The sequence below is a fragment of the Oncorhynchus nerka genome, linkage group LG14 (genome assembly GCF_034236695.1).
Source record: "Oncorhynchus nerka isolate Pitt River linkage group LG14, Oner_Uvic_2.0, whole genome shotgun sequence".
Classification (NCBI taxonomy): domain Eukaryota; kingdom Metazoa; phylum Chordata; class Actinopteri; order Salmoniformes; family Salmonidae; genus Oncorhynchus; species Oncorhynchus nerka.
Window position 1 is genome coordinate 31292141 of NC_088409.1, and position 19835 is coordinate 31311975.

General features: G+C 46.9%; 1 protein-coding gene across 1 annotated transcript; it reads right to left on the reverse strand.

The window, feature by feature from the left end:
* Positions 1–1066: 1066 nt before the first annotated feature.
* LOC135575212 (IgGFc-binding protein-like) lies at positions 1067–18494 on the reverse strand. The gene is given in 30 exon segments (XM_065027983.1): positions 1067–1732; positions 1921–2482; positions 2597–3198; positions 3299–3872; positions 3995–4323; positions 4471–4609; positions 4859–5055; positions 5217–5760; positions 5851–6449; positions 6601–7171; positions 7334–7938; positions 8031–8604; positions 8724–9049; positions 9197–9335; positions 9585–9781; positions 9943–10486; positions 10577–11175; positions 11327–11897; positions 12060–12149; positions 12152–12663; positions 12756–13329; positions 13449–13774; positions 13922–14060; positions 14303–14499; positions 14661–15204; positions 15296–15894; positions 16046–16616; positions 16779–17383; positions 17476–18049; positions 18169–18494. Coding segments are annotated over 30 exon segments (12987 nt in total). The 5' UTR covers positions 18328–18494; the 3' UTR covers positions 1067–1307.
* Positions 18495–19835: the final 1341 nt, after the last annotated feature.

Consider the following 19835-nt stretch of genomic DNA (forward strand, 5'->3'; position numbering starts at 1 on the left):
AAACTGATTTGTGTTATTTTGCAATAACACCCACTCGGCAAAAACTGGTTGAATCAACGTTGTTTCCGAAGTAATTTCAACCCCCAAAAATCTATATTATGACATTGAATTAATGTGAAAAACTGATTGGATTTGCAGAAAAGTCATCAATATAAGGTCATTGTCTTTTTTTCACCAAACTTTTAACCGAAAATCCAATGACATGGTGACAAGTGTTGCTGATTTCACGTTGACAACTCAATACCTCACAAGTAATCATTCAAAACTAGACGTTGAACTGACATCTGTGCCCAGTGGGCAGAGGCAGTATATAATATGGCATGGCATATACAAGATTAATATACTCAACCGTTTTGTTTGAATGAATTGAGAGGTTTTGAGTTATCTGATTAAACCAAAACTGTAGTAATTCCACCATTACTACTAAATGCTGGATAAACAGATGACACGGACTCATTTTGCTGCAATATGTTTATCACTAGGCTTTTGAAAGTTGTGAAGGTGATAAAATAATGTATATGTTGAAAGATAATGATACAATTATTCCACTCTGAAACCTCATAACTGTATGAAATTGATTAGAATCATAAAATTATAATCTGATGATGTGTGTAGTTTTAGTCAGAATTGGGTTAAACAATGTATCTGTGTAGTGGAAAAACACAGACTGTCTGAGCAAGGCGTAGTTTAGGATTTGAACTTGTATGTGTGTACCGAAGAAGAAAAAACTGTGTTAAACTGTTTGGGCCGAGCTGGCTAGGCTTCTGAGGAACCTATGAGGGCACAGGGAGTACTTCTTTGTGTGGAAGTATGTGCGTAGGATACCTACTGTTTGTGTGGAAGTATGTGCGCAGCTATAAAGTGGATGTCTTTGTATAATGGATTTAAGAATATTCTCTGAATAAACTGTACTATCTTTTTGCCTAAACTGAGCCTTTGACTAATTATTATTATTATTACAGATCTCGGGGATTGGTCAGAGCTATTGATTGTCAGTTATTATCATTGGGATTGAAAATTCTCTTGACTAAAGGATAGACAGAGATACATGCATACAGAGATAATCTGATCACAATTATGGGATTATATTTGGATTATAACAAATACAGAGTTAAATAACAATTCCATGCATGAATACTCATAATCCCTCACAACATTATATAGTTCAGAATATGTTATCACATACAGAAGGTCATTTGAAGGTAATTTTACTATTTTATGTTGAAATGCCTACAACCTGGACATGAAAGGGAAGTTTTTAAAGGATATTTTAGATCCATGAGATCTTATTTGAAAATTAAAATGTTCTAGCCTCCAAACTTGATATGTACAGGTTTTCCATATTTGTTAAGGAGTTTTTCAATCCATGACTGGTTGTTTGAATCTTTGCTGCTGATAATGTAACAGCCCCTGACCCCCTTCACCACCGCACACGTGGTCTTCGGACCGCAGGGCGCCACCTCACAGGCCATCTCGCCGGAGGTACAGCTGCAGCGGTGGTGGCAGTTCTCCTTGTAGAAGACCTCGCCGGACACAAAGTAGCGACCCTTGTGGTGACAGCCACAGTTCTTCATGTGGACACACTTGTCATCGCTCAGCAGGAAACCAGGTTTGCATTGACAGCCCTCCCCTGGAGGAGTGGTGCATCCTGGGGCGGAGGACATGGAATAGCATGTGGCCGGGCACCCGGAGGCCAAGAGGCTGTAGACACTGTTCTCTGGACAGGGGAGGTCTGAAAACACACAGGGAGAAAGAAAGGTCTGTGGAATCAGTTACAATTTTACAGTTTCAGGATTTCATTTAAAATGTAGGGTTTCGAATTTTCAGTCTAATTTTACTGTCAGATTCCTGTTTAAAGAATTTATGAATTGCGACTCATCATAAACCTGAAGAGTAGTGATACAAAACCAGAGAACTTACAGCAGAAGTCTTTACTCCTCCAGACCTCAATTTTCCCTCCCTTCTCCTGACACTCTTCTACATAGTTGGTGATGATGTCACAGGCTGCCGTCAGTAGGCCGTTGTTGAGGATCATGTCATAGATGCAGTCTTCTTTGTACTCATCAGAGTCCACTCTACCAATGCAGTCTCTGAGGGGACCACTCTTATCCACAATGACATCACAGGCGCTGACATATTTGGGCTTTATAAGGGGGATGTCTACAACGGCACAATCTTTGCACTCGTGGGAGCAGCCCGGTACGTCAGCTACCCAGTAACTGTTTCCAAACTCCTTGGGACTCATGGGCTTTTTCCCGTTGGGCAGAAGCAGGTCGTCATCAGGGTTGTCATTGAAGTTGCCACAGAGACCACAGATGGCGTTGTGGTAGGTGCTCGGGACCTTCACCCTCACCTCGCTGGACCAGTCGAAGGAGACCGTGAGACCGAAATGAGTCTCCAGTACAGCAAAACGTCTGTTTCTGTAGATCTGAACCTCAGTGTTGTTGGAGTAGTATGGCAGAGATGTCAGGACATCGTCCACCTAAATACAGTCCAGTAAAAATAGAGAGTGGAATGGATACTATTCCGTAAGACTGTTTTTCCCCCCCTTCAAAACAGGATATTATACAAAATAGATAGGACCTTTATTACTCACCAGAACTTTGCCGTGATAATCACCTGTGACGGTGTAACTACTTCCCAACACAATGACAGTCACCACCTTGGCGTAGGAGACTCTGGTGCTGCCCCTGTTGTTGTTCTCCAGAGTCACCTCAAAGCTCTCCAGATCGGGATCTTTGGAGCAGACCCCCGCCAGCTTGTAGATACAGTTTCCCTGGAAGTCAAAGCGCTTCCCATCAAAGGTGCGGAAGTGGGGGTCCCCCTGTGCTGAGCAGGTCTTGAAGCTGAAAGGGTAGCAGTCCTGAACCCCGTTGAGCACTTCACAGTGCTCACTAGCCTTGCACTTCCTAGGCATACACACCAACTTCTGTGTGGCTCCGTCGCACACACACTTACTGTGACATGTGTTGCCCTCCCAAAAGGTTTCTTCAGGCAGGTAGTAATGGTCATTGTGTGTACAGCCACACCCTGTCTCCTTGATGACACAGTGTTCACCACCGAGTACGTAACCCATGTCGCACTGGCAGCCTTCCACACAGACTTTGGAACAGATCTTGGGGACATTGGGAATGGCACAGGTAGCAGGGCAGGCAGTGCCACATAGCTCATAGTGGCTGTGGTATGGGCAAGCCAGGGCTGTTCGAGTTGAGAAAAAACAAAAATCAAATCTAGTCCTAATACATTCTGCAAATTCATTATACACATTTCAGAATGTCTGTTTTAGCTGAGAACTTACGGCAGTTGGAGGCCTTTCTCCACAGCGGTGAGACTACAGCCCCAGCCTGCTGACATTCGGCCACGTAGTTAGCCAAGGTCTCACACAACACTTCCTGTCGACCCTCATTCAGACACACATCATAGAGGCAGTCTGAGGCAAACTCCTTCACTGGCACTTTCTTATGACACTGGTGAAATGGGCCCCCTCCGTCTGTCATCAAACCACAGTACTTTGGTCCAGTATAAAGTGCCCGGTCTGGTTCTGAGCACGTGGGGCAGTTGCCATCACAGACATGCCGGCAGAATGGATCATCGTCAGCAACACTCCAGGATGCCACCCACGCCGTGGTATTTGCCGAAAGCACACCTGTGGGAGTGGTGAAGTCATCTGTTTTGTTACCATTGTAGTTGCCACAAATGCCACCGAGGTTGTCGTAGTAACTGCTGCTGATGGTCACCATGAAGAAGGCGGTCCAGTCAAAAGTGATCTTCAGGCCAACATCTGTCTGGATGGTCCCTTGGATACCAGACTCCGTGATTCTGATGTTGCCAGACTCCAAACTCACAGGGAGGTCAGACCTAATGCCATCAATCTGAGACAAGAGAGAGAGAAGAGGAATTAAAGAGGACTTAAAGTGGATGGAGAGCATAGAGGATTCTTACATTCAACTTCAACATGGAAAATCTGTATCAAGTATAACTGGAAGCCACCCACCTCCACTGTCCCTCTTTGGCCACTGAGAATGGTGATCCTGTGACCACTCAGGTCTATGTTGGCTGACTTGAGGAAGGAGCCTTTGGAGTTGACGCGCGGCTCGTTCTTAGTCTGGATGCTGAACTGAGGCAGGGAGGGATCTTTGCCCGTCGTATTCACCAGAATGTAGGAGCAGGTACCCATGAAGGAGAAGGGCTGGCCATCGAACGTGCTGTAGTGAGGGTCACCGAACAACCAGCAGTAGGCCTTGGACTGGGCCACACATATTGCCTTATTGTTCATCACCACACAGTTTTCTTTCTCACGGCACTCAGTGTCCTCACAGGGGTCTGCAAAATGTGCATTAGAGATGCTGACATATCTTGCTCATAGTAATATCAAAATAGAACATCAATAAAGTCCATAAATCTACATCCAAATGTACTAACACAAAGCCATATCTGTTTGGTTTTATTATTATTGATGTATTTTTTTACCTATGCTGTAGCAGTCCATGACTCCATTCTTCATCCCACATTTCTGACCCTCTTTGCACTGTGAGTTCTTGCAGGTGTACACTCCTGCGGCACAGCTGCAGGTCTCAGAACAGTTTGCCAGGATCACAGACTGGCCAGACTGAAAACCAGCAAAACATGTCAATGATATCATTGAGTGTTTATACTATGGTGGTAACCATAGGATGATTGTAAACAATACATATATTTACCAAGGATAGTGATTGATTATATTATTTCCACTTTATATTTGCATTTAGCGTAGAACAGATATAGGCATATATTTGTAATAATCACTTTAGGATAACATAGATTTGTTAATATATGATATGGCAGTTTATTTGTCGATACACAATAAACCAGTGATCACCTTGTAATAGTGTCCATCAACTACACAGCCACAGTTCTCCAGTAGGACACATTTGCCACCATCAAACACAAAGCCGTCGTCACACTGGCAGCCCTCCTGGCATAGTGGGCATTTTGGAGACTCGCTGAGAGAGTAACAGGTAGAAGAACAGGTGTCGGCACACAACTCATAGTGACTGTTAGCTGGACACGTCAGAGCTGGAGGACAGATGGAAATGGGAGGAGATGCATGTTATCAAAAAACTTAAATCAGCTTCAGCTTCAATTGTTTTTCAACAGAGCATTAGGTCAGAAAAATATTGCACACTAAGATAAACCAGGATAAGGTCAATTAACTTCAAATATCAAAATTCACTCACGACAAAACTGGTCAGATCTCCAGCTGCTGACAAGGCCACCGGATACCTGACAGAAAGTCACATATGTCTGTAAGTGGCGGCACAGGGCATCCCCACCCTCTCCCTCCTTCATGCACTCCTCAAAGTGCTCTTGTGGTGGCACAACAGCATGGCATTGGGCAAATGGACCCTTGGTTGACTTCATGACGCTACAAGCCGGTGGGGGTCCACTGGTGGGAGGACACTTCAAGCCACTGTCACATCCTGTCTGACATTTGACCCCTTCCTGAACCACCAACCACCCCGCTGCAAACTTCTCCACAGACGGCTCCTGCAGCCCACTGGGCAGCAGGAAGTCATCCTCCTTCTTGCCATTATAGTTGCCACAAAGACCACCGGTAACACCTTTGTAAGTGGATGGAAGCTGTATGATGGCGCCAGCAACGGTGTCGTAGGTCACCATCAAGCCAAAGTCTGTTACCACGACGATGTTAATGCCGTTCTGGTAGGCCCTGACCTTTCCATCTCCGAGTGACAGTGGGAGATTTGCTGCAACTTCATCCACCTGTGAAAGGAGAAAAGATTGAAAACATCCGTTTTCTAACGAAGTGTTGCTTTTTAATACTGAAATGAGTAGATCAAGACAGAAAACTACCATTATTTCCCATATAACTCTGGGAGACATAGATATCTTGTATTTGTAGGCCTGTATGTCAACCCTCCTGGTGACCATTGCATCATCCATCTTGGTCAACTGCTGCACTGATACAACAAATGGAGCCATCGATCCGTCTTTCTCCACAACCTCTGACATTTTGTACACACAGTCCCCGTGTAGGCCGAAGCAGCTGCCATCGAACGAGTGGAATCTCCTGGCCCCGCTCACATGGCAGGTGCCTGCGCTCATGGGAACACAGGCCTGCACCCCGTCTTGGACCTGGCACTTCTCACTGGGACCGCAGGCAAACTTTACATTACACTCCACGTCTCCATCCTTGTTACACACACAGCGCTCTTTGCACTGGCCGTTGGGGAAGAACACCTGGCCCATCTGGTAGTACTGGCCTTGGTGAACGCAGCCACATTCAGCCAGCAGCACACACTCGCTGTCGCTCAGTATGAACCCTTCGTCACAGACACATCCCTCAGTGCACAGGGAGTTCCCACAGCTCTCAGGCTCATTGAGGCCGCTGCAGGTCTGGGGGCAGCCTGAGGCACACACCTCATAGTGGCTGTTGGTCTTACAGGAAGACGCTACAACACATTAGGTCAAACATGATAGAATTTAATGTTGGAACCAGAAGCTGTTAGCTAGACAAATCACTTCTGACTTATAGTAATGATCAAAATTGTTACAGTAGTTGTTTTGAAATATACATCTGATGTGTGTCTGTGCACTACTTACGACAGAAGCTGTCCGACCTCCACTGTTCCACCTTGGCAGTGGCATCCTGGCAGGCGGTGGTGTAGGTGCTGAGGGCGTTACAGAGGGCAGAGGCATGGCCACGGTACATACACAAATCAAACACACAGTCCTCATAGTACTCTCTGGGGTCCACCTTGGCGTGGCAGTACTTGAACGGACCGTTTTTGTCTGTGATCCTGCCACAATATTTCCCTGTTTGGTAATCAAGCATCAGGCTGTGGTCACAGGTGGGGCACTTCTTGCCGTCACAGTCGCTGGAGCAGCCAGGGTCGTTCCCCACTTTCCAGCTGTCCCCGAATACTGTTGGGGTGTTAGCAGGGCTCCTGTCTGGTTTGAGGAGATTGTCGTTCCGTTGGCCATTCCAGTTTCCGCACAGCCCTCCGATGAGGTCTGAGTAGGAGCTGGGGAGGGTTAGGGAGACGTGGCTGTTCCAGTTGAACTTCAGTGTCAGGCCAAATTTGGTCTTCACCACCCCGAAATACCCACTGCGGAAGATGGACAGTTGGCCGTCTTCTACATCAAATGGCAAGTTCACATACTGGTTGTTGACCTGGGAAGAGAGAACGAAACTTGAATGGAACATGAAGGATGATAATGTCCTGATATTTCTTCTTACATTAAGTAGTATAATCATAAAAGCTCATTGACAAAATAGACCCAGAAGGCAATTATGTCATTCATTAGGAATGGATAACATTTTAAGGTAGCTTACCAATACTTTGCCAGGGTTGTCCCTACTCATGATGATGACGTTTCTGAAGACAGTGATGGTGACTGTCTTTGTGTAAGACACTGCCGTGTTCCTCCCCCTATTCTGATTCTTTACAAGCACCTCAAAAGGCGCCAGAGACTTGTCGTCTTTGCTGACCAATTTGGAGAGAACGTAAGTACACGTTCCCTGGAAGTTGAACCTCTTGCCATCAAACGTGCGGTAGTGGGGGTCGCCTGAACCTTGGCAGGTGGCATAAGATGTTGGGTAGCAATCTCTCTTACCACTCTGCAGGTCACACACCTCTGATTTCTTGCATGCTGTTGCTTTGCATTCAACCTTGGCTGTTGCTGGATTGCATTCACACTGCTTTGTGCATTTGTCATCTTCCCAGAACTTCATTCCAGACGGGTAGTATCGTCCTTCATAAGAGCAGCCACAGCTCTCCTTGGAGATGCATTTGTCTCCACTGAGGACAAAGCCCTTGTTGCATTGACAGGTCTCCACACAGGGTTCCTTGCACTTTGCTTCGGCATCTAGATCTGAACAAGATGCAGGGCAAGCTGTGCCACACGCCTCGTAGTAGCTGTTTGATGGACATTCCAGTGCTGCAAATGTGAAATTAGAAAATATATGTAAATAATAGTGAAAAGTGCAATCTAAAAATCTTTATGAAATGTCTGGAAAGAAAGAAACTCACGGCATGCAGTGATTGTCCTCCACTCAGGGCTAATTTTGACCCCCTCAGCCAAGCAGGCATCATTGTAGCTTTTCATGTTCTCACAGAGGAACTGATAGATGCCTTTATTGATGCAGACGTCATAGACACAGTTGTCCATGAACACGCCTGGGTCCAGGACCTTGTGGCAGCTTGCGAATGGGCCATCTTTTTTGGCCAAGAGACCACATAACTTCTCTCCCTTGTATTTCTGTTGGAGAGCCGGAGTGCAGATAGGACATTCCCCTTGGCAGTCATCATGACAGAACAAGTCGCCATCTTCAGTTCTCCAGCTCTGGGCAAATTTCACCACTGTGGGTTCCTTGTTACCTTTGGGGTTAGTGAACTCGTCGTTGTTATCCCCGTTGTAGTTCCCACAGAGCCCACCCAGGGTGCGGAAGTAGCTGCTGGGGACAGTGATGTAGAACTTCATGTTCCAGTCGTACATAACCTTCAGGCCAAAGTTTGTCTTCAGAACAGCATAGCTGCCACTATACACCACCGTTAGGTTTCCTCCGGCCAGGGTCACAGGCAGGTAGACATTCTCACCATTCACCTAAGAAAAGATCAATAAGCATATGGAAAAACCACTCAGTTCACCTCCTGGGTTGACCAAATTTACCATGGAACCGAGCCCAACTCTGATCATTTCCCTCTGGTCTCTTGTTTACTCACCTCAACCTTCCCTTTATGCGTGCTGATCACAACAGTCAGCCCATAGACCGTGACTGAGACTTTCCTCACGAAAGACACCCTCTTGTTCCCTCTGTGGTTGTTCTTGGTCAGGACAGTGAACGGGATGAGACCAGGTTCAGATTTAACAACCGTGGCCATGACGTAAGAGCAGGTGCCCTGGAAGTCAAACCGCTCCCCATCAAAGGTGAGGTAGTGGGGGTCCCCCACAGCCCTGCAGGTGGCCTTGGACTGGGCCACACATATCGCCTTATTGTTCATCACCACACAGTTTTCTCTCTCACGGCACTCAGTGTCCTCACAGGGGTCTGACAAAATGTGCATTAGAGATGCTGACATATCTTGCTCATAGTAATATCAAAATAGAACATCAATAAAGTCCATAATTCTACATCCAAATGTACTAACACAAAGCCATATCTGTTTGGTTTTATTATTATTGATGTATTTTTTACCTATGCTGTAGCAGTCCATGACTCCATTCTTCATCCCACATTTCTGACCCTCTTTGCACTGGGAGTTCTTGCAGGTGAACACTCCTGCGGCACAGCTGCAGGTCTCAGAACAGTTTCCCAGGATCACAGACTGGCCAGACTGAAAACCAGCAAAACATGTCAATGATATCATTGAGTGTTTATACTATGGTGGTAACCATAGGATGATTGTAAACAATACATATATTTACCAAGGATAGTGATTGATTATATTATTTCCACTTTATATTTGCATTTAGCGTAGAACAGATATAGGCATATATTTGTAATAATCACTTTAGGATAACATAGATTTGTTAATATATGATATGGCAGTTTATTTGTCGATACACAATAAACCAGTGATCACCTTGTAATAGTGTCCATCAACCACACAGCCACAGTTCTCCAGTAGGACACACTTGCCACCATCAAACACAAAGCCGTCGTCACACTGGCAGCCCTCCTGGCATAGTGGGCATTTTGGAGACTCGCTGAGAGAGTAACAGGTAGAAGAACAGGTGTCGGCACACAACTCATAGTGACTGTTAGCTGGACACGTCAGAGCTGGAGGACAGATGGAAATGGGAGGAGATGCATGTTATCAAAAAACTTAAATCAGCTTCAGTTTCAATTGTTTTTCAGCAGAGCATTAGGTCAGAGAAATATTACACACTAAGATAAACCAGGATAAGGTAAATTAACTTCAAATATCAAAATTCACTCACGACAAAACTGGTCAGATCTCCAGCTGCTGACAAGGCCACCGGATACCTGACAGAAAGTCACATATGTCTGTAAGTGGCGGCACAGGGCATCCCCACCCTCTCCCTCCTTCATGCACTCCTCAAAGTGCTCTTGTGGTGGCACAACAGCATGGCATTGGGCAAATGGACCCTTGGTTGACTTCATGACGCTACAAGCCGGTGGGGGTCCACTGGTGGGAGGACACTTCAAGCCACCGTCACATCCTGTCTGACATTTGACCCCTTCCTGAACCACCAACCACCCCGCTGCAAACTTCTCCACAGACGGCTCCTGCAGCCCACTGGGCAGCAGGAAGTCATCCTCCTTCTTGCCATTATAGTTGCCACAGAGACCACCGGTAACACCTTTGTAAGTGGATGGAAGCTGTATGATGGCGCCAGCAACGGTGTCGTAGGTCACCATCAAGCCAAAGTCTGTTACCACGACGATGTTAATGCCGTTCTGGTAGGCCCTGACCTTTCCATCTCCGAGTGACAGTGGGAGATTTGCTGCAACTTCATCCACCTGTGAAAGGAGAAAAGATTGAAAACATCCGTTTTTCTAACGAAGTGTTGCTTTTAATACTGAAATGAGTAGATCAAGACAGAAAACTACCATTATTTCCCATATAACTCTGGGAGACATAGATATCTTGTATTTGTAGGCCTGTATGTCAACCCTCCTGGTGACCATTGCATCATCCATCTTGGTCAACTGCTGCACTGATACAACAAATGGAGCCATCGATCCGTCTTTCTCCACAACCTCTGACATTTTGTACACACAGTCCCCGTGTAGGCCGAAGCAGCTGCCATCGAACGAGTGGAATCTCCTGGCCCCGCTCACATGGCAGGTGCCTGCGCTCATGGGAACACAGGCCTGCACCCCGTCTTGGACCTGGCACTTCTCACTGGGACCGCAGGCAAACTTTACATTACACTCCACGTCTCCATCCTTGTTACACACACAGCGCTCTTTGCACTGGCCGTTGGGGAAGAACACCTGGCCCATCTGGTAGTACTGGCCTTGGTGAACGCAGCCACATTCAGCCAGCAGCACACACTCGCTGTCGCTCAGTATGAACCCTTCGTCACAGACACATCCCTCAGTGCACAGGGAGTTCCCACAGCTCTCAGGCTCATCGAGGCTGCTGCAGGTCTGGGGGCAGCCTGAGGCACACACCTCATAGTGGCTGTTGGTCTTACAGGAAGACGCTACAACACATTAGGTCAAACATGATAGAATTTAATGTTGGAACCAGAAGCTGTTAGCTAGACAAATCACTTCTGACTTATAGTAATGATCAAAATTGTTACAGTAGTTGTTTTGAAATATACATCTGATGTGTGTCTGTGCACTACTTACGACAGAAGCTGTCCGACCTCCACTGTTCCACCTTGGCAGTGGCATCCTGGCAGGCGGTGGTGTAGGTGCTGAGGACGTTACAGAGGGCAGAGGCATGGCCACGGTACATACACAAATCAAACACACAGTCCTCATAGTACTCTCTGGGGTCCACCTTGGCGTGGCAGTACTTGAACGGACCGTTTTTGTCTGTGATCCTGCCACAATATTTCCCTGTTTGGTAATCAAGCATCAGGCTGTGGTCACAGGTGGGGCACTTCTTGCCGTCACAGTCGCTGGAGCAGCCAGGGTCGTTCCCCACTTTCCAGCTGTCCCCGAATACTGTTGGGGTGTTAGCAGGGCTCCTGTCTGGTTTGAGGAGATTGTCGTTCCGTTGGCCATTCCAGTTTCCGCACAGCCCTCCGATGAGGTCTGAGTAGGAGCTGGGGAGGGTTAGGGAGACGTGGCTGTTCCAGTTGAACTTCAGTGTCAGGCCAAATTTGGTCTTCACCACCCCGAAATACCCACTGCGGAAGATGGACAGTTGGCCGTCTTCTACATCAAATGGCAAGTTCACATACTGGTTGTTGACCTGGGAAGAGAGAACGAAACTTGAATGGAACATGAAGGATGATAATGTCCTGATATTTCTTCTTACATTAAGTAGTATAATCATAAAAGCTCATTGACAAAATAGACCCAGAAGGCAATTATGTCATTCATTAGGAATGGATAACATTTTAAGGTAGCTTACCAATACTTTGCCAGGGTTGTCCCTACTCATGATGATGACGTTTCTGAAGACAGTGATGGTGACTGTCTTTGTGTAAGACACTGCCGTGTTCCTCCCCTATTCTGATTCTTTACAAGCACCTCAAAAGGCGCCAGAGACTTGTCGTCTTTGCTGACCAATTTGGAGAGAACGTAAGTACACGTTCCCTGGAAGTTGAACCTCTTGCCATCAAACGTGCGGTAGTGGGGGTCGCCTGAACCTTGGCAGGTGGCATAAGATGTTGGGTAGCAATCTCTCTTACCACTCTGCAGGTCACACACCTCTGATTTCTTGCATGCTGTTGCTTTGCATTCAACCTTGGCTGTTGCTGGATTGCATTCACACTGCTTTGTGCATTTGTCATCTTCCCAGAACTTCATTCCAGACGGGTAGTATCGTCCTTCATAAGAGCAGCCACAGCTCTCCTTGGAGATGCATTTGTCTCCACTGAGGACAAAGCCCTTGTTGCATTGACAGGTCTCCACACAGGGTTCCTTGCACTTTGCTTCGGCATCTAGATCTGAACAAGATGCAGGGCAAGCTGTGCCACACGCCTCGTAGTAGCTGTTTGATGGACATTCCAGTGCTGCAAATGTGAAATTAGAAAATATATGTAAATAATAGTGAAAAGTGCAATCTAAAAATCTTTATGAAATGTCTGGAAAGAAAGAAACTCACGGCATGCAGTGATTGTCCTCCACTCAGGGCTAATTTTGACCCCCTCAGCCAAGCAGGCATCATTGTAGCTTTTCATGTTCTCACAGAGGAACTGATAGATGCCTTTATTGATGCAGACGTCATAGACACAGTTGTCCATGAACACGCCTGGGTCCAGGACCTTGTGGCAGCTTGCGAATGGGCCATCTTTTTTGGCCAAGAGACCACATAACTTCTCTCCCTTGTATTTCTGTTGGAGAGCCGGAGTGCAGATAGGACATTCCCCTTGGCAGTCATCATGACAGAACAAGTCGCCATCTTCAGTTCTCCAGCTCTGGGCAAATTTCACCACTGTGGGTTCCTTGTTACCTTTGGGGTTAGTGAACTCGTCGTTGTTATCCCCGTTGTAGTTCCCACAGAGCCCACCCAGGGTGCGGAAGTAGCTGCTGGGGACAGTGATGTAGAACTTCATGTTCCAGTCGTACATAACCTTCAGGCCAAAGTTTGTCTTCAGAACAGCATAGCTGCCACTATACACCACCGTTAGGTTTCCTCCGGCCAGGGTCACAGGCAGGTAGACATTCTCACCATTCACCTAAGAAAAGATCAATAAGCATATGGAAAAACCACTCAGTTCACCTCCTGGGTTGACCAAATTTACCATGGAACCGAGCCCAACTCTGATCATTTCCCTCTGGTCTCTTGTTTACTCACCTCAACCTTCCCTTTATGCGTGCTGATCACAACAGTCAGCCCATAGACCGTGACTGAGACTTTCCTCACGAAAGACACCCTCTTGTTCCCTCTGTGGTTGTTCTTGGTCAGGACAGTGAACGGGATGAGACCAGGTTCAGATTTAACAACCGTGGCCATGACGTAAGAGCAGGTGCCCTGGAAGTCAAACCGCTCCCCATCAAAGGTGAGGTAGTGGGGGTCCCCCACAGCCCTGCAGGTGGCCTTGGACTGGGCCACACATATCGCCTTATTGTTCATCACCACACAGTTTTCTCTCTCACGGCACTCAGTGTCCTCACAGGGGTCTGACAAAATGTGCATTAGAGATGCTGACATATCTTGCTCATAGTAATATCAAAATAGAACATCAATAAAGTCCATAATTCTACATCCAAATGTACTAACACAAAGCCATATCTGTTTGGTTTTATTATTATTGATGTATTTTTTACCTATGCTGTAGCAGTCCATGACTCCATTCTTCATCCCACATTTCTGACCCTCTTTGCACTGGGAGTTCTTGCAGGTGAACACTCCTGCGGCACAGCTGCAGGTCTCAGAACAGTTTCCCAGGATCACAGACTGGCCAGACTGAAAACCAGCAAAACATGTCAATGATATCATTGAGTGTTTATACTATGGTGGTAACCATAGGATGATTGTAAACAATACATATATTTACCAAGGATAGTGATTGATTATATTATTTCCACTTTATATTTGCATTTAGCGTAGAACAGATATAGGCCTATATTTGTAATAATCACTTTAGGATAACATAGATTTGTTAATATGGCAGTTTATTTGTCGATACACAATAAACCAGTGATCACCTTGTAATAGTGTCCATCAACCACACAGCCACAGTTCTCCAGTAGGACACACTTGCCACCATCAAACACAAAGCCGTCGTCACACTGGCAGCCCTCCTGGCATAGTGGGCATTTTGGAGACTCGCTGAGAGAGTAACAGGTAGAAGAACAGGTGTCGGCACACAACTCATAGTGACTGTTAGCTGGACACGTCAGAGCTGGAGGACAGATGGAAATGGGAGGAGATGCATGTTATCAAAAAACTTAAATCAGCTTCAACTTCAATTGTTTTTCAACAGAGCATTAGGTCAGAGAAATATTGCACACTAAGATAAACCAGGATAAGGTAAATTAACTTTAAATATCAAAATTCACTCACGACAAAACTGGTCAGATCTCCAGCTGCTGACAAGGCCACCGGATACCTGACAGAAAGTCACATATGTCTGTAAGTGGCGGCACAGGGCATCCCCACCCTCTCCCTCCTTCATGCACTCCTCAAAGTGCTCTTGTGGTGGCACAACAGCATGGCATTGGGCAAATGGACCCTTGGTTGACTTCATGACGCTACAAGCCGGTGGGGGTCCACTGGTGGGAGGACACTTCAAGCCACCGTCACATCCTGTCTGACATTTGACCCCTTCCTGAACCACCAACCACCCCGCTGCAAACTTCTCCACAGACGGCTCCTGCAGCCCACTGGGCAGCAGGAAGTCATCCTCCTTCTTGCCATTATAGTTGCCACAGAGACCACCGGTAACACCTTTGTAAGTGGATGGAAGCTGTATGATGGCGCCAGCAACGGTGTCGTAGGTCACCATCAAGCCAAAGTCTGTTACCACGACGATGTTAATGCCGTTCTGGTAGGCCCTGACCTTTCCATCTCCGAGTGACAGTGGGAGATTTGCTGCAACTTCATCCACCTGTGAAAGGAGAAAAGATTGAAAACATCCGTTTTTCTAACGAAGTGTTGCTTTTTAATACTGAAATGAGTAGATCAAGACAGAAAACTACCATTATTTCCCATATAACTCTGGGAGACATAGATATCTTGTATTTGTAGGCCTGTATGTCAACCCTCCTGGTGACCATTGCATCATCCATCTTGGTCAACTGCTGCACTGATACAACAAATGGAGCCATCGATCCGTCTTTCTCCACAACCTCTGACATTTTGTACACACAGTCCCCGTGTAGGCCGAAGCAGCTGCCATCGAACGAGTGGAATCTCCTGGCCCCGCTCACATGGCAGGTGCCTGCGCTCATGGGAACACAGGCCTGCACCCCGTCTTGGACCTGGCACTTCTCACTGGGACCGCAGGCAAACTTTACATTACACTCCACGTCTCCATCCTTGTTACACACACAGCGCTCTTTGCACTGGCCGTTGGGGAAGAACACCTGGCCCATCTGGTAGTACTGGCCTTGGTGAACGCAGCCACATTCAGCCAGCAGCACACACTCGCTGTCGCTCAGTATGAACCCTTCGTCACAGACACATCCCTCAGTGCACAGGGAGTTCCCACAGCTCTCAGGCTCATCGAGGCCGCTGCAGGTCTGGGGGCAGCCTGAGGCACACACCTCATAGTGGCTGTTGGTCTTACAGGAAGACGCTACAACACATTAGGTCAAACATGATAGAATTTAATGTTGGAACCAGAAGCTGTTAGCTAGACAAATCACTTCTGACTTATAGTAATGATCAAAATTGTTACAGTAGTTGTTTTGAAATATACATCTGATGTGTGTCTGTGCACTACTTACGACAGAAGCTGTCCGATCTCCACTGTTCCACCTTGGCAGTGGCATCCTGGCAGGCGGTGGTGTAGGTGCTGAGGGCGTTACAGAGGGCAGAGGCATGGCCACGGTACATACACAAATCAAACACACAGTCCTCATAGTACTCTCTGGGGTCCACCTTGGCGTGGCAGTACTTGAACGGACCGTTTTTGTCTGTGATCCTGCCACAATATTTCCCTGTTTGGTAATCAAGCATCAGGCTGTGGTCACAGGTGGGGCACTTCTTGCCGTCACAGTCGCTGGAGCAGCCAGGGTCGTTCCCCACTTTCCAGCTGTCCCCGAATACTGTTGGGGTGTTAGCAGGGCTCCTGTCTGGTTTGAGGAGATTGTCGTTCCGTTGGCCATTCCAGTTTCCGCACAGCCCTCCGATGAGGTCTGAGTAGGAGCTGGGGAGGGTTAGGGAGACGTGGCTGTTCCAGTTGAACTTCAGTTTCAGGCCAAATTTGGTCTTCACCACCCCGAAATACCCACTGCGGAAGATGGACAGTTGGCCGTCTTCTACATCAAATGGCAAGTTCACATACTGGTTGTTGACCTGGGAAGAGAGAACGAAACTTGAATGGAACATGAAGGATGATAATGTCCTGATATTTCTTCTTACATTAAGTAGTATAATCATAAAAGCTCATTGACAAAATAGACCCAGAAGGCAATTATGTCATTCATTAGGAATGGATAACATTTTAAGGTAGCTTACCAATACTTTGCCAGGGTTGTCCCTACTCATGATGATGACGTTTCTGAAGACAGTGATGGTGACTGTCTTTGTGTAAGACACTGCCGTGTTCCTCCCCCTATTCTGATTCTTTACAAGCACCTCAAAAGGCACCAGAGACTTGTCATCTTTGCTGACCAATTTGGAGAGAACGTAAGTACACGTTCCCTGGAAGTTGAACCTCTTGCCATCAAACGTGCGGTAGTGGGGGTCGCCTGAACCTTGGCAGGTGGCATAAGATGTTGGGTAACAATCTCTCTTACCACTCTGCAGGCCACACATCTCTGACTTCTTGCATGTTGTTGCTTTGCATTCAACCTTGGCTGTTGCTGGATTGCATTCACACTGCTTTGTGCATTTGTCATCTTCCCAGAACTTCATTCCAGACGGGTAGTATCGTCCTTCATAAGAGCAGCCACAGCTCTCCTTGGAGATGCATTTGTCTCCACTGAGGACAAAGCCCTTGTTGCATTGACAAGTCTCCACACAGGGTTCCTTGCACTTTGCTTCGGCATCTAGATCTGAACAAGATGCAGGGCAAGCTGTGCCACACGCCTCGTAGTAGCTGTTTGATGGACATTCCAGTGCTGCAAATGTGAAATTAGAAAATATATGTAAATAATAGTGAAAAGTGCAATCTAAAAATCTTTATGAAATGTCTGGAAAGAAAGAAACTCACGGCATGCAGTGATTGTCCTCCACTCAGGGCTAATTTTTACCCCCTCAGCCAAGCAGGCATCATTGTAGCTTTTCATGTTCTCACAGAGGAACTGATAGATGCCTTTATTGATGCAGACGTCATAGACACAGTTGTCCATGAACACGCCTGGGTCCAGGACCTTGTGGCAGCTTGCGAATGAGCCATCTTTTTTGGCCAAGAGACCACATAACTTCTCTCCCTTGTATTTCTGTTGGAGAGCCGGAGTGCAGATAGGACATTCCCCTTGGCAGTCATCATGGCAGAACAAGTCGCCATCTTCAGTTCTCCAGCTCTGGGCAAATTTCACCACTGTGGGTTCCTTGTTACCTTTGGGGTTAGTGAACTCGTCGTTGTTATCCCCGTTGTAGTTCCCACAGAGCCCACCCAGGGTGCGGAAGTAGCTGCTGGGGACAGTGATGTAGAACTTCATGTTCCAGTCGTACATAACCTTCAGGCCAAAGTTTGTCTTCAGAACAGCATAGCTGCCACTATACACCACCATTAGGTTTCCTCCGGCCAGGGTCACAGGCAGGTAGACATTCTCACCATTCACCTAAGAAAAGATCAATAAGCATATGGAAAAACCACTCAGTTCACCTCCTGGGTTGACCAAATTTACCATGGAACCGAGCCCAACTCTGATCATTTTCCTCTGGTCTCTTGTTTACTCACCTCAACCTTCCCTTTATGCGTGCTGATCACAACAGTCAGCCCATAGACCGTGACTGAGACTTTCCTCACGAAAGACACCCTCTTGTTCCCTCTGTGGTTGTTCTTGGTCAGGACAGTGAACGGGATGAGACCAGGTTCAGATTTAACAACCGTGGCCATGACGTAAGAGCAGGTGCCCTGGAAGTCAAACCGCTCCCCATCAAAGGTGAGGTAGTGGGGGTCCCCCACAGCCCTACATGTTGCTTTGGAGATGTGGACACAAACCCCCTTTGTACATTCTTCTTTTTCTCTGCATTTGACTTTCTCACAGGGGTCTGGTGGTAGAGTGGGTGGGGCAGTGCCTGAGGGAGTACAGAAGCAACGTTCAAGACTAATTCTAGTTTTCATGCAGTGCATTTGTTGTGTTGTGTTGCGTTTTGTTTTTTGCGTTGCGTTGCATTGTGTTGTTTAGTAGTTGTCCTATTTAATGAGGGAGGTGTTGAGGGGCAGTCAATAGGCCAGTTAAGTGGATGTGTCAATTAAATAGCGTACCTTTGGAACATACTCCTGTTGTAGCATAGCCGTCCCTTGGCATGCCACCATAAACGTAAACAGCCATGAGGGAGTCGCCTTTGATGGAGTAATGCTGTTGCTGCTCTCCCAATGGAATATTTACCCACATGTACTTAGGGTCTGAGTTGAATAATGTCCATTGGGGAGATTTCACACAATTATTTTTCTCACAGACTTTAACGGTTTTGATCCCTTCCCTCTCGGAGACAATGACCAATGTGCTCTCGAATTTGCTCTGCGTGTCCACCGACCACTCGTTGGCCAGATCAGACGTTGGGAGGATGTTGGTGAGGAACGGATCGTAGGGCTTGTTGTTGCTGAAGTACATCACCATGACCTTCTTATCACTTTTGATGATCAGCGGATATTTGGGTTGGACAGAAACCACATACGCCTGCCCCTCTTTCAGCTCTTTAGCAGTGGATACCTTTCCCTCAAAGATCTTCACTAGAGTGTTGTCCTCTGAGGCCACAATGTTTACAAAGTCAGTTGAATTGGACATGTGCATGGAAGGAACCAGGTAATTGGTGGAGAGGCTCTGTACTGGTAGCAGTTGTTCGTAGACGTGATTGCAGCGGCCTCCATCTGCAACGCACTCGTGTCCCCCCAGGACCGCCACAGGGAACTTGGCTTTGACCCTGGTCCCAGTGAATGTGGTGTAGCTTTGGTAGAGGTAGACCTGGTATGGGTCCATGGTAACAATCAGCGCCTGTCTTTGCTTCCAGGAATCCACGCCACTGAGATTAATGTTGGAGACAGGGATGATCGTGATCTTGTTGGGCTCTTTGCCGTTGATAATAGACATAAGCTTGTGCATGTTGCTTGGACCCTCATCGGGGGTGAAGACCACATAGTCAGTACCCAGCTGGTCAGTTGGATAGACCACACTGCTGTCTCCAGTTGAGAACTTGTAGTTGAAGGCCACCACTGAGATGTCAGAGTTGGAGGTGACCTGCACTGTTTTGGTGGAAGCTCCTGGACCCCCTATTTCAGCGTTACCAGGTATGGCGATCCATTTGGTGTTCTGTTTCTCTATTTTCACTGAGGTGGAGAAACCGATTGCATTGACCTGAATTTGAACAATGGCTGGATAATCCTGTGTGGTTATGGCCAGT